This window comes from Antechinus flavipes, chromosome 5, assembly GCF_016432865.1.
Source record: "Antechinus flavipes isolate AdamAnt ecotype Samford, QLD, Australia chromosome 5, AdamAnt_v2, whole genome shotgun sequence".
In the NCBI taxonomy this organism is placed as follows: Eukaryota; Metazoa; Chordata; class Mammalia; order Dasyuromorphia; family Dasyuridae; genus Antechinus; species Antechinus flavipes.
In genome coordinates, this window is record NC_067402.1 from 115,102,407 (window position 1) to 115,115,592 (window position 13,186).

The following is a 13,186-nucleotide window of genomic DNA, read 5'->3' on the forward strand; positions in this document are numbered from 1 at the left end:
GCTAAACAAGGTATGGAAGCTAAAGTGGCCTGTGAAACAGCGTTCCCCTTTTCATTAGTCTTTCTTTCCTTCCAAGTTAAACTAGTCATATGGAGATACCTGTGTATATCAATTTATCTCTAATTTCCAGGAGATAATCTATATAATCTCCATCACTTTAACAATTATACACGGCCATCAGCAGGTTATGCCATGTAGCATAGCTTAGTGACTGGCAGTTTTGAGAGACATTCTCCTTGGTGACATTAGCTACCTTTCCTATTTATCTAGGATTCATCTTACAAAAACACTGGGGAAGAACAGTGACACGCAAGAGGTAATGCTTCTTCCCATGCTGGCTGAGCCTTTCTCCAAGAGGGTCAACAAACATAAATCAGTCTTCAGCAAAGTGTACTTACTGCTCTGCTTCTTCCTAAAGAAATTCTGAGGAGCTATTTGTGGGGAGTCAAAGGGTCTAGCCTGACGTCTACCACTCATTAAGCTGTGAAATTGAGAAATTCAAAACTTCAAAGGCAATCTCTTCCTGTAAAATAGGGATATCCACACAATCTAAGCAGTGGAAGCAATCAAATTAACTATATCATTCTATGCAAATTGGAACAGAAGTGAGTAAAATAGGACTGGATTTGTGATTTAAATGGTACATGGTACTTCTGGTTGAGGAAATTCTTTCTAGCAATGTAGGTGCTAAGCAGTTAAAAAACTCAGGGTCTCCCCACACATAAAGGGGCAGGACTTGAAACTGCTCTTTCTGAATGGGAGGTCAGTTCTTTCAGCATAATCTCCTCACTTTCGGCAAATACTTTTACAACAGTAACTTGTTATTTTGATTAAGACAAAGTATTATGAAAATATTAGCAAAACCTTAACTACAGCTCTATCCTTCCTATAATTAAGCTTTGAGGACTGAGTGCTGAAACTTAGACTGATATTAGCTAGCAACATAAATCAGAGTACAATTAATAAAAAATCAGATTTTCATAAATCTAGAACAAGTACTGCCAAACTAAATAAAAAGGTTATGTACAATAACAGAAGAAGATTCCCTTGAAATAAGGGAACCAGAATTTCAGAGCTGGTATTTGTTTCTTGTGACTTAACTTTATTTATATTACTAACGGGAGCACACTAACTGGCTTCTTCATTAAAGAGGACTAGTTTTCTTTGTTACAAGAGTGGATGTGTGATATGTGCATGTTAAGGACCATACCTAAGTGTGAAGAGGCAGGTCAATTCTCCAAAAGTCCCCACAGCTGTGAATTATAACACACTTGAAGGAATTGAAAAGCAGCCTTTACTAATGCAGATGTTGCTTGTGAATTGGTAAATAAAATAAACTGGAGGCGAGAGGGAAGAGAAGAGAGGACAGAAAATGCAATTGCCTCTCAGTCTCCTTGTATCATTATCATCCTCTCACATGAAGGAATCTATGCTGCTGCTCAGAATTAGATCTCTAGCAGCCACTGGCAGATTGCTCCCATAACATATGTAGAAACAAGACAAAATTAAAACTTAAAATTTTTCAAAATTTGGAATAGAAGATGGGGAAGTTCTATTTAAAGAAAAGGCTTTTAACTCTGATTTTAACTTATTATTTTTTACAAATTCATAAAGTTAATAATAATGTTAAAATAACAGAGTACCTTCAAGACACGGAAAAATTACTTATGTAGTTATAAGCTCTCATACAAATATTTAGATACAATTAAGATTACACTATTCTTCTTAAGTTACTGGTAGCTTTGCATTGCAACAAGCAAATCCAAAGTGTTACTCTTTATAAGTTCTATGGGGGTAGAGACCTTTTTCTATTAAAAAATAATGACCCACAAAGAAACAAAAAAGTAAACTTTCTCTCTGCCAAAAATTTTAAAAACTTAACGAGAACAAGAGAAAAAAAAATAATTATTGTATTCACATTTAAGACTATATATACTTAGATTATCCATTATGGATCACTTAAGAAAAAACTGGAAAATGGAAAGAAGAGAAAACGGAGAAAGGTCAAGGAAAGAAGACAATACTTACAGGGTTGAAATCAGGAAAGTGGTTTGAAAAACAAAACAAAACACAAAAACCAAAATCCTCTTTAATAGCTATTGTTAGAGAACACCCCTCCTCCCAAAAAAAGAGGGGACTTTCTATAGAGTAACACCATCACCTAGTGGCTACTTGAGGTATTACATTTATGCTTAAACTGACTACATTTAAACACTAGCCTCACAGTACTTTGTTTTCCATTATTATCACATGTCTTCTTTGGACTTCAGTTTCCACACCTGAAAAGTGAGGAGGCTGGACTACATAGCCTCTTTAGTTCCTTCTAACTTCTGAGCCAGAATTCTAGGCTACTATATTCTCAACAGGGTTCTCCCAATTTGGTGATCTTCAAATCAACATATGAGTTTTGTAATCAAAGCTGCAGGCAGAGTTATTCTCAAGGGAACAGAACCCAAATCTCATGGCATTCAACAGTTTTCAAAGAGTAATTCTGGTAAGTGAGTTATATATTAAGAAAAAGTGAACTGAACAGGGTACAAAAAGAAAATGGAAAACTATGGACAGGTAGGTAGACAGATGCTTCAAGTACCAAAAGAACACTCACCATCTTTCCAAGTTAATGATACAAAGTAAGCATGCAATTGAACACGAAACTTTTTCTTTGAATAATAAGCATTCTATTTAACAGCTTTTTTGTGTGTATAGCACTTGTTCAAACTAAAGCTTATTTTGTGCCATGGACTCTGTTGGCAGTCTGGTGAAATTTATGGATCCCTTCTCAGAATAAGGTTTTATAATAATTGAAATGCTAAATTTTGAAAAGCTATGTAAGGTCAGTAAAAATATGTAGGTTTTTTTCCTCTTATCCAAGTTCATAGAATTAAGAACCCTTGCATTATAAAATAAAAACATTTGATTGTTTTTTCTCATCATGTAGAAATATATTTCTCTCTTTTTGTGAATAAGTTTATGAGGAAGGCTTCAATACCTGATAGAAATTAATCTTGACACAGTTCTCATAAGAAATCCTACAACAAACCACTGGAATCAGTATTGTTTTGAAGGTTACCAGGAAAACAGGAGTTCAAATCTTTTTTGTTTTGTTTTTTTTTTTTTTGCTGAGGCAATTGGGGTTAAGTCACTTGCCCAGGATTACACAATCAGGAAGTGTTAAGTGTCTGAGACCAGATTTGAACTCAGGTCCCCCTGACTTCAGGGCTGGTGCTCTACCCATTGCACCATCTAGCTGCCCCAGGAGTTTAAATCTTAGAAAAAGCAATTTATATGAGAAGTCATGGTTCAGTTTAAAATATGTATTCTTTATATTCAATGCAAAGAAAATTTTTCCTACCTCACTGACCTACACCTAGAGGATATATATTTTGAGATGAAGAGAATAACTGTTCCCTCCTTCAGGGACAACCTCCTTCTCCCTCCCTCCCTCACGCACCGCCCTCCAAAAAAATCTTAGAATAGGGGAAAAGATATTTGAAATAAATGTGGTTTAATTAAAATGAAACAATTATCACACTTAAATAGAAACAGGATGATTTTGTACACTGAACATTTAGTCAGGAGAACCCTTTTCAGGCATAAAAGGAAGCAAGATTTTTAAAGTAATTTCCTCTCTACTAAAGTACTAACTCTGATACATCTTACCTGGCAGAAAAAATCAGCAATAAACTCTTATCTAAGACCAGTTCAACTAAGATGAAAAGTTTTTTACTCAAAAGTAATAGGAGACAAAGTTTGCAACTCTGGAAAACACATGAAATTTATCAGTAAGAAATACCCATTTGCTAGTGAAAGCATGGATCATTCAAAAGTTTGAAACTTGATGTTTCACAGGAGAGGATATGCTCCCAAGGGTTATGGAATCTGAACTTTCAATAGCTCCTAAACTAAAGGGATAAAGAACTGAAAAAGTTCAAGTCCTAAAAAGCCACAATGACAAATGGAAGGGCTTCCAAAATTATCCTGGTCCTGCTCTTATTGTGTTAATCTTTATGTTCTGGTACTAAAAGCTATAACTGGCACAAATCTATAACTGTTGAGAGCTGTTTAGCAACAACTGGAATATCTAGAGGTCAGGAGTTAACAGAAGGCAAAGAATCCAAAGGGTAGTTTACAACTCACAAAAATGTGACCTCTGCCACAGGTTGTGTGACGACATGCTGAGATTAAAACTAATCTAAAGAAAAAGCACCGTACCAAAATAGTATAGTAAAAGAAGCCTTTAGTTGTTCTTCATTTTTATGTAAAGATGACTCAGTTTTACCAATATGTTCTGATGTGAATTATTTCATAAGAATATTTAAGGAAGCAGCTCTCAACCTATAATAGCACTGATTCTATGGTCAGGTTTCAAAGGTTATAGTTAAGACAGATCCAAAGGAGAAGAAAGCTAAAGGAAAAAAGAAAAAAAGAATGATTTATATATCCCTCTCAAGGCTAACCCCTTACCCAAGCCGCTCCTTGCTCTCCTCTGGCGTTAGTTGATCAAAGGTCTTTGCCTCTTCTGCACCCAGGAATGCATCATGGTCATAGTCAAAATTCTGGGCATCATCATGAGGTTTGTCACTGAGCTGAGGTTCATGGTGTACTCTTTCCTTCTTCTCTGTGGGCTTGCTCAAGGCACAGACTGTACATAGGGATAGGCACATGAGAAACTGTCGCAGGTCCATGATTTGATCAGATCTTAAAGAAAGAAGGAAACAGAGAATTCATATGGCATATGGTTTCCTAACTATAGTGCTAATTTGTTTTTATCATATGAACTTGAGTAAATTGCTTTAGTCTTGCCATTTTATATCCTAATTTTTTAAAATTTGGATAGGAGCACTTAACATACTATGTACTACAGGGATCTGTTGTCACAGTTTCCTTTATCTGTTAACCCTAACCTTTATCTGTCTGCTGATTGAAAATAATTTATGTTTTGTTCTATTCATCTTCCCTTTTAGGCACATGGCTTTATGGAAAGGGATGGTGGAAGAGAGAGAATTTGGAACTGCAAAAAACAAAAAAGAACCATCAAAGTATATGGGCCATCTTTTTCTGTTAATATACCTCTCTGATAACAGTCTTCATGCTACTTCTCCTGTGGAATTCTTCATTGATAATGTGTTAAGAATATCATTACCCAAAAAATGGTGACTGAGAGGACATTAGCAACAACTGACCTATATAGTTATGTGTTCATCTCTGTAAAATTGTTGAGATTAACTTATGTACATATGTAGAGTGTCCTTGATGAAAATATAAGAAGGGAAGACATGGGCTCTTGTAGACAATTTTCTACAACAGACCACATCTTTGCAGTCACATAATTGATTGAAAGGTATGGGGAATACATGATCCTGCTGTGTTTATTGTTATTACCAAAAAAAGTGAGTCAGTAAAGTACAATAAAAAAAAAATTTCTAAAACTCAAAAAAAAAAAAAAAAAAAACACAAAGTATATGGGCCAAAATACAGCTTCATTTGAAGGGACAGATCAACTTCTATTGCAACTACTAGAATTATCCATTCAACTAAAATTTAAGTACCTACTATACCCATACAATACTTGCTAGATATAAACCTTAAAGATTTTAAAGAGGACAGTTCATTCACTCAAAAAGTTTATATTCCAGTAATTACTGCATCATCTTCTACCCCTTAAATATTGTTCATTATTACCTCAGCAAAATAAAGCATCTATTCTTTGATTTCTTTTATAGAAAATTAAGAATTGCCGTAGGAATACATTGAGAATACTTTCAGTTTTCTAAATTAAATATATAAACTTCTACTGCACTACCTTTTCTCAAAGTATTTTTTTAACCAGAAAAAAAAAAAAACTATTTCTCTAAAGTAGTTCAAAGGATAAATGGCAAGTATGTTATTTAAAATCATAGGAAGGGAGAAGAAAAACTAGAAGTAAAACTTACAGGTTAAGATAATCTAAGAAGTTGGAATGAACTAAGATATAACCAACTCTAATTCATTAAAGATATCTAGACTATCAAAAGAGAACACAATGTGAAAAAACTTTGGAGAATGGATGCTCAAGACAAAGATGGAAGAGATTCACCCTGAATTAGCTGACAGGACTGGCACTTTTAAAATAACATAACTAGTTACACAAGAAATCACATGAAGATGCAAATAATTAAGAGAAAATTAAAGTCCCTTGACAATCAACACATCTATGCTTTTATCTTTTGTCCAAATCATATGTTTAGAATAGACTGAGAATGAAGGATAATGTTACATTAAGCACTAAAGAAAATTCCCAGGGAAAGTGTCAAGATCATACAAAAATAAAATAAAAATCCACTGATAGCCAGAGAACAAGGTTCTATCCCAAGGTGGATGATACAAGGAAAGAAAACCAGAAGTCAACAGAAGTGCAGGTTTAAGGGTTAGGATCAGAGTTGGGGCTCATTCTACTTATGCAAAGGATTTCAATTTCATCAAAGCTTTTAAATGTTTAAACTACATGTCCATGAGAAATTGAACATTGTATACTAGTAACTCTTACTATAAAAGGAATAAATGTTTAAGGCACATTTAATAATTAGACATAGCCTAGCAGGAAGCTTTTAAGAATTAACATTTAGTCAAAATACATTTCACATATTGTATTATCTTTAGAGGAGAAAACACATTATTTGAGGTTTGTCATTTTGACTCAGAGATAGCATAATATATCAGAATAAGAAACGGATTTAAGAGTCAGTTAACTTAAGGTTTCAGTGCTCTAACTCTGCCACTGACTATGTTTTTCTAAGATGATCATAAATATTTGCTTCAGCTTTCCCATTTATAAATTATTATCTTACTTTCTAGAATAGCAGCCTGATGTGGTAAAACCTGTACTAGGAGTCAAAAGACTTGAGTTCAAGTCCTAGTTCTGACAATTACTAGCAGTATAATTAGATTGAAAATAACCTTTTCTGTACTTGTTTCATCTATAAACTGAGGATACTAATTTCCATTATATACTTAAGAATATGGTTATATAAAGCTCTGTCAACCTTAAAATTGCTGTAAAATGTGACTTTTAGTAAATTTACAATATCTGGGAGTCAAAAAGTTCACATGCACATTATAAAAATGTTAAGTTCTATGGAAACTAAATGCAACGAGGAAAGGCGTGAATTTACAGAAAAGCATACCAAACAGGAAAGCAAGAAAGATGTCCCTCAACTCTGTCACTAATTATGTGACCCTAAACAAGTCACAATCTCTTCAGGCCTATTTCTTTACTGATAAAGTGAAGGAGGTTTGGATTAGATGATTCCTCCCTCCATCATATAAAAGACCTCTTCTAGCTCTTAAAATAGTATTGAGTCAGAAATGCTTTTTGTGGTACAAAGAACTGGTAACAAAGTAGGTGTCCATAGACTGTGGATAAATTGTGGTACCTGAATATTACTATTCTATTTTTAAAAATGAGAAACTGACAAGGAAGATATAAACTGATGCTATGAATTCTAAAGATTTTATATTTTGGGAACTGTGGAATGAAAATAATCTAAAGCTCCCCCAAATAAGTAGTTTATACTTGATTGTTCAAGACACATAAAATGTATTTATAAAACTGGCTTCTAACTGCTTTGAGTTCACATGTGAACATGTGGCTAAGTTACTGTAATTTTATTTAGGTAACCCAGCAGTTCCTCTGTTAAAATGTTTCTTAGCTAAGACAGAAATATGGATAAAGCCAGTTTTCTACATCAAGACACATAAAATGTATTTATAAAACTGGCTTCTAACTGCTTTGAGTTCATATGTGAACATGTGGCTAAGTTACTGTAATTTTATTTAGGTAACCCAGCAGTTCCTCTGTTAAAATGTTTCTTAGCTAAGACAGAAATATGGATAAAGCCAGTTTTCTACATTTCTATACATCAGTATCTTATCTAGTAAACTAATTTACTGAAACCACCAAATAAAACTGGCCTAAGAGGTGAAGTACAGTGGACAAGCATAAGCTTTAAACCAAAGGATAGGAGTTCAAATCCCAGTCTTAATTCTCACTTGATTTCTGGCAAGTTTATTAATCCCTATGTCCCAGTTTCCTAATGGATAAAATGGGGAATAATAACTTCAAGTCCCCAGAATTCTAAAATGTATAAATTGTTTTGATTATGAAAATATGGATTTTTAAGTTGCTCAGTTCATAATAGCTTTCTGTCATTCTGAATTTTCTTTATGTATGCTAATAGTCTAGAGATCAATGATTTAGGAAGAGATTCCACTATTTATGCCCCCTCCTGCCACATTTAAAAGCAGTTCTAGTCATATGCAAAGTTTGGGACCTCTTTATTTTTTATATACATCATAGCTGCCCAAGGTAAGTCATAATTGTTATATTTTGTATTTCACTTTAAAGTTTAGAAAGTGTTTTTTCCTTATAATCCTAGTTTGGAGGGATTAGGAAGGGGAGATAAGAATATATACATATATAATGCCAGACACCCTTGCTAAGCACTTTATAAACTGTAACCATTTTACAATTGAGGAAACTAAAACAAAGAGAGGTTAAGTGGCTTGTCCCTCCCACCCTTGAAGTGTTAAATAGGAAGTAGTAAAGGGGTGACTCAATGAGAATCTAAAGAATTCTTTAAGGCCAGAAGGAAAAGGAGCTAAACATATTAGGCTAGGATAGTTCTTGGCCAAAATTTAGTAGGGAGTATGAAGCATTTGTAAGCGTCACCTTTACACCTTCTTCACCACCTTTACATCATCATCACCACCCATACATTGGATGCAGGAAGCATGTTAAAACAGACACTAAGAAGATCTAGTATTAAAGATTTCTTTTGAAGTTATAATAATAGTTAAAACACAAAATCATAGGAACAGGAAAAAAGAAATGCTCTTTTGTAGTTTTAATTAAGATTGCTATCCGGGCAGCTAGGTGGCGCAGTGGATAGAACACTAGCCTTGAAGTGAGGAGTTCAAATCTGGTCTCAGACACTTAACACTTCCTAGCTGCGTGACCCTGGGTAAATCACTTAATCCCCACTCCCTCAGGAAAAAAAAAAAAAAAAAAAGATTACCATCCACAGACTAGGCAACAATATGAAATTGTTAGATACTAACAGCCCAAATGGGATTTACTTGTGACAGAATGCCTCTGTTCTAAGAACACCTCTTCCTCAAATCTTGCTCTCTTCCCTAATTTTCTTTGTTAGAATGGAAACCTTTATGCTCTAAACCTGGAAGAGAGAAAGTATTATCTCCCTGGCCAACACCCAAGCTTCCTGCTTATGACATAATAATAAAAAGTGCCTGACTGAGACCCTGCTCTTCATTCCACAATACTCATGGATCCTCTAAGGTGGTCACATTTGCTCCTCTTGACTTCCCACAGCTTTCTTTATGAAGTCTAATTAGAAGGATATTATTGTGTATCTGCTCCTAGAAGTATCACAGATTGCAGTTTCTCTAATAAATGTTTCTTGATTTGAGCAACTGCTGTGATTGGTTCTGGACGTTTATGTAGAAGACATTTGTTTTCAAAGTAAAGTGTCACATATTGCTAGGTTGCAAAACCTTTCTTTACTCCCATAGCTGGAGTTCTCCATAATTTAAAGGAAAAAAAAAATCCTTACTCTACAATCACCCATGTAATCAAGAGCAAAATACTTAACTTTTTGAGGTTTATTCATCTGTAAAATCAGAGAGCTGAACTTAAGATCAAGAGTACCCACTTTGTGGTAGTCTGAAGCCTATGGATCCCTTCTTGGAATGTTTTAAAGTAAATGAAATATTAATTTTCAGTTAGAGGTTAGTAAAAATAAAGATGTTATCCCCCCCCCCCCATCCAGTTTTAGACCCCAACCCTCATTCTATCCACAGAACCTTTGGGAATCTGATCCTTAGGTTAAGATTAAGAACTGGAAGTGGTCTCAGTTTTATGTAGGCTGAGTTAGTTTGCCTTTAAGAGAGTGGGGAGGAGCACTAAGAAGTGTTACCCAGGTTTGGCTTGCTTGCTCAGAGACATAAAAGGTCTGATCTATAAGGAGTTGAGGTCTGAGGTTTTAGCAGAATACCCATTGAACCAAGGGAATTAATAACCTTCTGATTTTAGGAATTGTAGCCTTTTAATCCTTTTTAGTCATGCCATTTCATTGCAATTTAGAACTAGTGCTTCACTGTAAACTTGAGTTTGAATCACTGGAGTGGATCATATGACTTAGAAAACCATTGTTCTCAGCTGTATTTTTATTATTTTGTTAAATATTTTCCAATTACATTTTAATCTGATTCAGATCACTGACTGCCTGACATCTCTAGAATAGAACATGGAGTTTTAGAACTCAGAACTTGTTGAACCCTGTCTTGAAACATGGTATAGTGGTAAAAGCACTAAATCTTGGGGTCAGAGAATGTGGTTTCAAATTCAAGTCTTTACAATAATTTGTCATGTAAGCTGAGGCAAATCACCTGACATTTATTGGCTTTGGTTGGTTTCTTCATCTGTAAAATAAGTGATATAGAGTGAGTAGTCTAGATGACCTTTAAGATTCCTTTCAGCTCTGTTCAAAAGACTTATGATTCTTACTTAAAAAGACTCTCCCTATCTCCTTTATGTATCTAACACATTATGACATTTTCCTACAAATTTACTGATGTGAGTATTTTACTCCCATCTAAATTCTTTTAAACTCTCCTATTCATGGATCACTTCACCAGGGTAAAAAAAACATACCCTAACCCATCACCTCTCATTATCCTGAAACTCTATCAATGAAAACAATATCAAAAAGTAATTCTTTTCTTAAAGTATGCTAAGAAGTATACTAAAAAGTATGGCAAATTTGTCACACTTGAAAAATAATACCAATCCACAAACCAGAAACTAGGAAAACCCCATGAATCAGTAGTTCTTAGACTATAAAGTATCCCTGCTCTGAGGAACATATTAAATATAAAAGAGGACATAGAAAATGTGGGAAAATTCAAACAATAATAATTCATATTTATATAGTAAGCGATATTTATCAAACACTTACCTCACAATACCACATATAAGGTAAATAGAGGATTATCTTCATTCTTGTCCAAGCTAATAAAGTTTTAAAGCTAGATTGTGAACACAAGATTTCTGCTGATAATGTATAGTCATTTTCATTAAACCGCTCTCTCTAAAAGCCATACTTCTCTATCATATTCAGTTGTTATGCAGTAGTTTTTCAGTCCTGTACAATTCGTCGTGGCACCATCTGGGATTTTCTTGGCAAAGATACTGGGAATGCTTTGTCATTTCCTTTTCAAGATCATTTTACAGATGAGGAAACTGAGACTAACAGGCTTAAATGATTTGCCCTGGGTCATACCACTGAAGTGTCTGAGACCAGATTTTGAACTCAGGAAAATAACTCTTCCCAATCCCAGGCTATGCCTCCTTTAGTATATATTAATAATAGCCTAATTTTTTGATTTCTACAAACTGATTCAAAGCTGTTAAGTGGAGAAGATTAATGAATTGTGACATGAAGTTCTATTTATAACAAATTCTAGGAATTCACTTTCCTTTAAAAAAAAATTAAATTATCCTCTTCACTCCCACTTAATCTGGTCATTTTGGTCAAAAGGTTATTTGTTGACAGAATGAGACCAACTGTTTAGAAGCATAGTCAGTCAGAAGATAATTTGACCAAACCCCAGTAAGTGAAGAGAAAAATAGTAAACCACTCTAGTTATTTGCCAAGAAAACCCCATGAACAATATTAATATGAAACAAGAGATGACACAGAAGGATGAACTGAATCAGAAACCCCTCCCTCCCCCTCAGAAGATGTCCAATACTCAACAGAGGAAGAATGAAGGACAACTACAAGTAGCTCCAGTACTAATGAAGCATCTGGGCCAAAGGCTAAAGGAAGTTCAACTGTGGTGACAAAAGGAGTATAATGCTGTAAAGATACAGTGTCATGGAAACAACATGAACTTGGACAAACTTCAAGAGATAGTGGAGAACTGAAGGACTTGGAGTGCTATGGTTCATGGGGTAACAAGTCAAATACAATCAACCTACCAAAAAAAAACCAAACCTCAATAATACATTCTAATTACTACTAAAATTTTATTTTTAAATTCAATTTTATTTTCAACATCCAATTTCTCTCCCTCTTCCCCCTTCCAAAAAAAGCCTTCTGCACCCTGAGACTGATACTTCTCTATCTGAAGTGGGCAATATGTTTCATCATGCATCCTCTGGAATTACGATTAGTCATTGTATCTTTCAAGGATGTTTGTTTTTTACAATATCATTGTTACTGTATTAAATGTTCTGCTCACTTTACTTTGCAACTATTCATAAAAGTCTTCCTTGATTCTTGGAAACCCATCATTTCTCTTAGCATAATGGGATTCTCTCACACTCACATACCACAGCTTGTTTGGCTACTGCCCTAATTGATGGGTACCTCCTCTTGTTTCCAATTCTTTTTCACCTCAAAAAGAGCTGCTATATTTTTATGTATATATGAGTTCTTCCTTAGAAAACACTTTGATGAGCAAACAATTATTCTGATTCTAATGTTCAGCGATAAATCATGGAAGTGGATGTAGTGACAAAGCACCTCCTTCCTGAGCTAGATTGGGAAGGGAAAGATTTCCATAATTAGTAAAAGGGCCTTTTTGCATAAAAGTAGTCTCTTCAAGCCAAATAAATGAATAAGTGGATTCCAGTAATTTTTCCAAACTAAAATAAGCCCAAGATAAATGATATAAGTCAAATTCATCCCATTATCTAAAATACAAGACCTTCATTTAAAAGGCACTTTTATGATAATCCATCATCCCCCCCCTTAACAAGGTTAGCCCTTTCAGTCATCATCTAAGGGAGCAACCACCAACCAACAATCAAATACTTTCTGCCAGAGCAGGTAAGTTATCTTAGCCAAAGCAACAAGATGCTAATTTTAAGTCAAACCACTGCTAACCAACTTAATAACAACTACTTCTCATATCTAGGTAGCAATGACGGCACTTTGTAAGGTCCAGCATTTCCCTGACAGATTTTTTTCTTTTCACCCAAAACATGAGGATATTTTACTTAAAGGATATAAATGCCTCCAGATCTCAATTGGCCCATGTGATTTATTCCTTCTGGAACTACAGCTTCCTTTCCCCTTCATTTCAGAAGCAGCTTTTGTGGGGCAACAGATAGAGAGCACTGGGA

At 34.6% G+C, this 13,186-nt stretch overlaps 1 protein-coding gene across 3 annotated transcripts in view; it reads right to left on the reverse strand.

Moving 5' to 3' along the window:
- The window catches only part of CALU (calumenin), a 31,327-nt gene that overhangs the window by 14,330 nt on the left and 3,811 nt on the right, over positions 1–13,186 (reverse strand). For 2 of the 3 annotated variants that reach the window (XM_052000173.1, XM_052000172.1), the window contains exon 2: positions 4,465–4,698. In XM_052000173.1, the coding sequence (XP_051856133.1) occupies positions 4,465–4,685 (221 nt within the window). In that variant the 5' untranslated portion in view covers positions 4,686–4,698. Of the gene's footprint in view, positions 1–4,464; positions 4,699–9,096; positions 9,116–13,186 lie in introns of those variants that run through there. The other variant, XM_052000174.1, reaches the window with a different exon arrangement.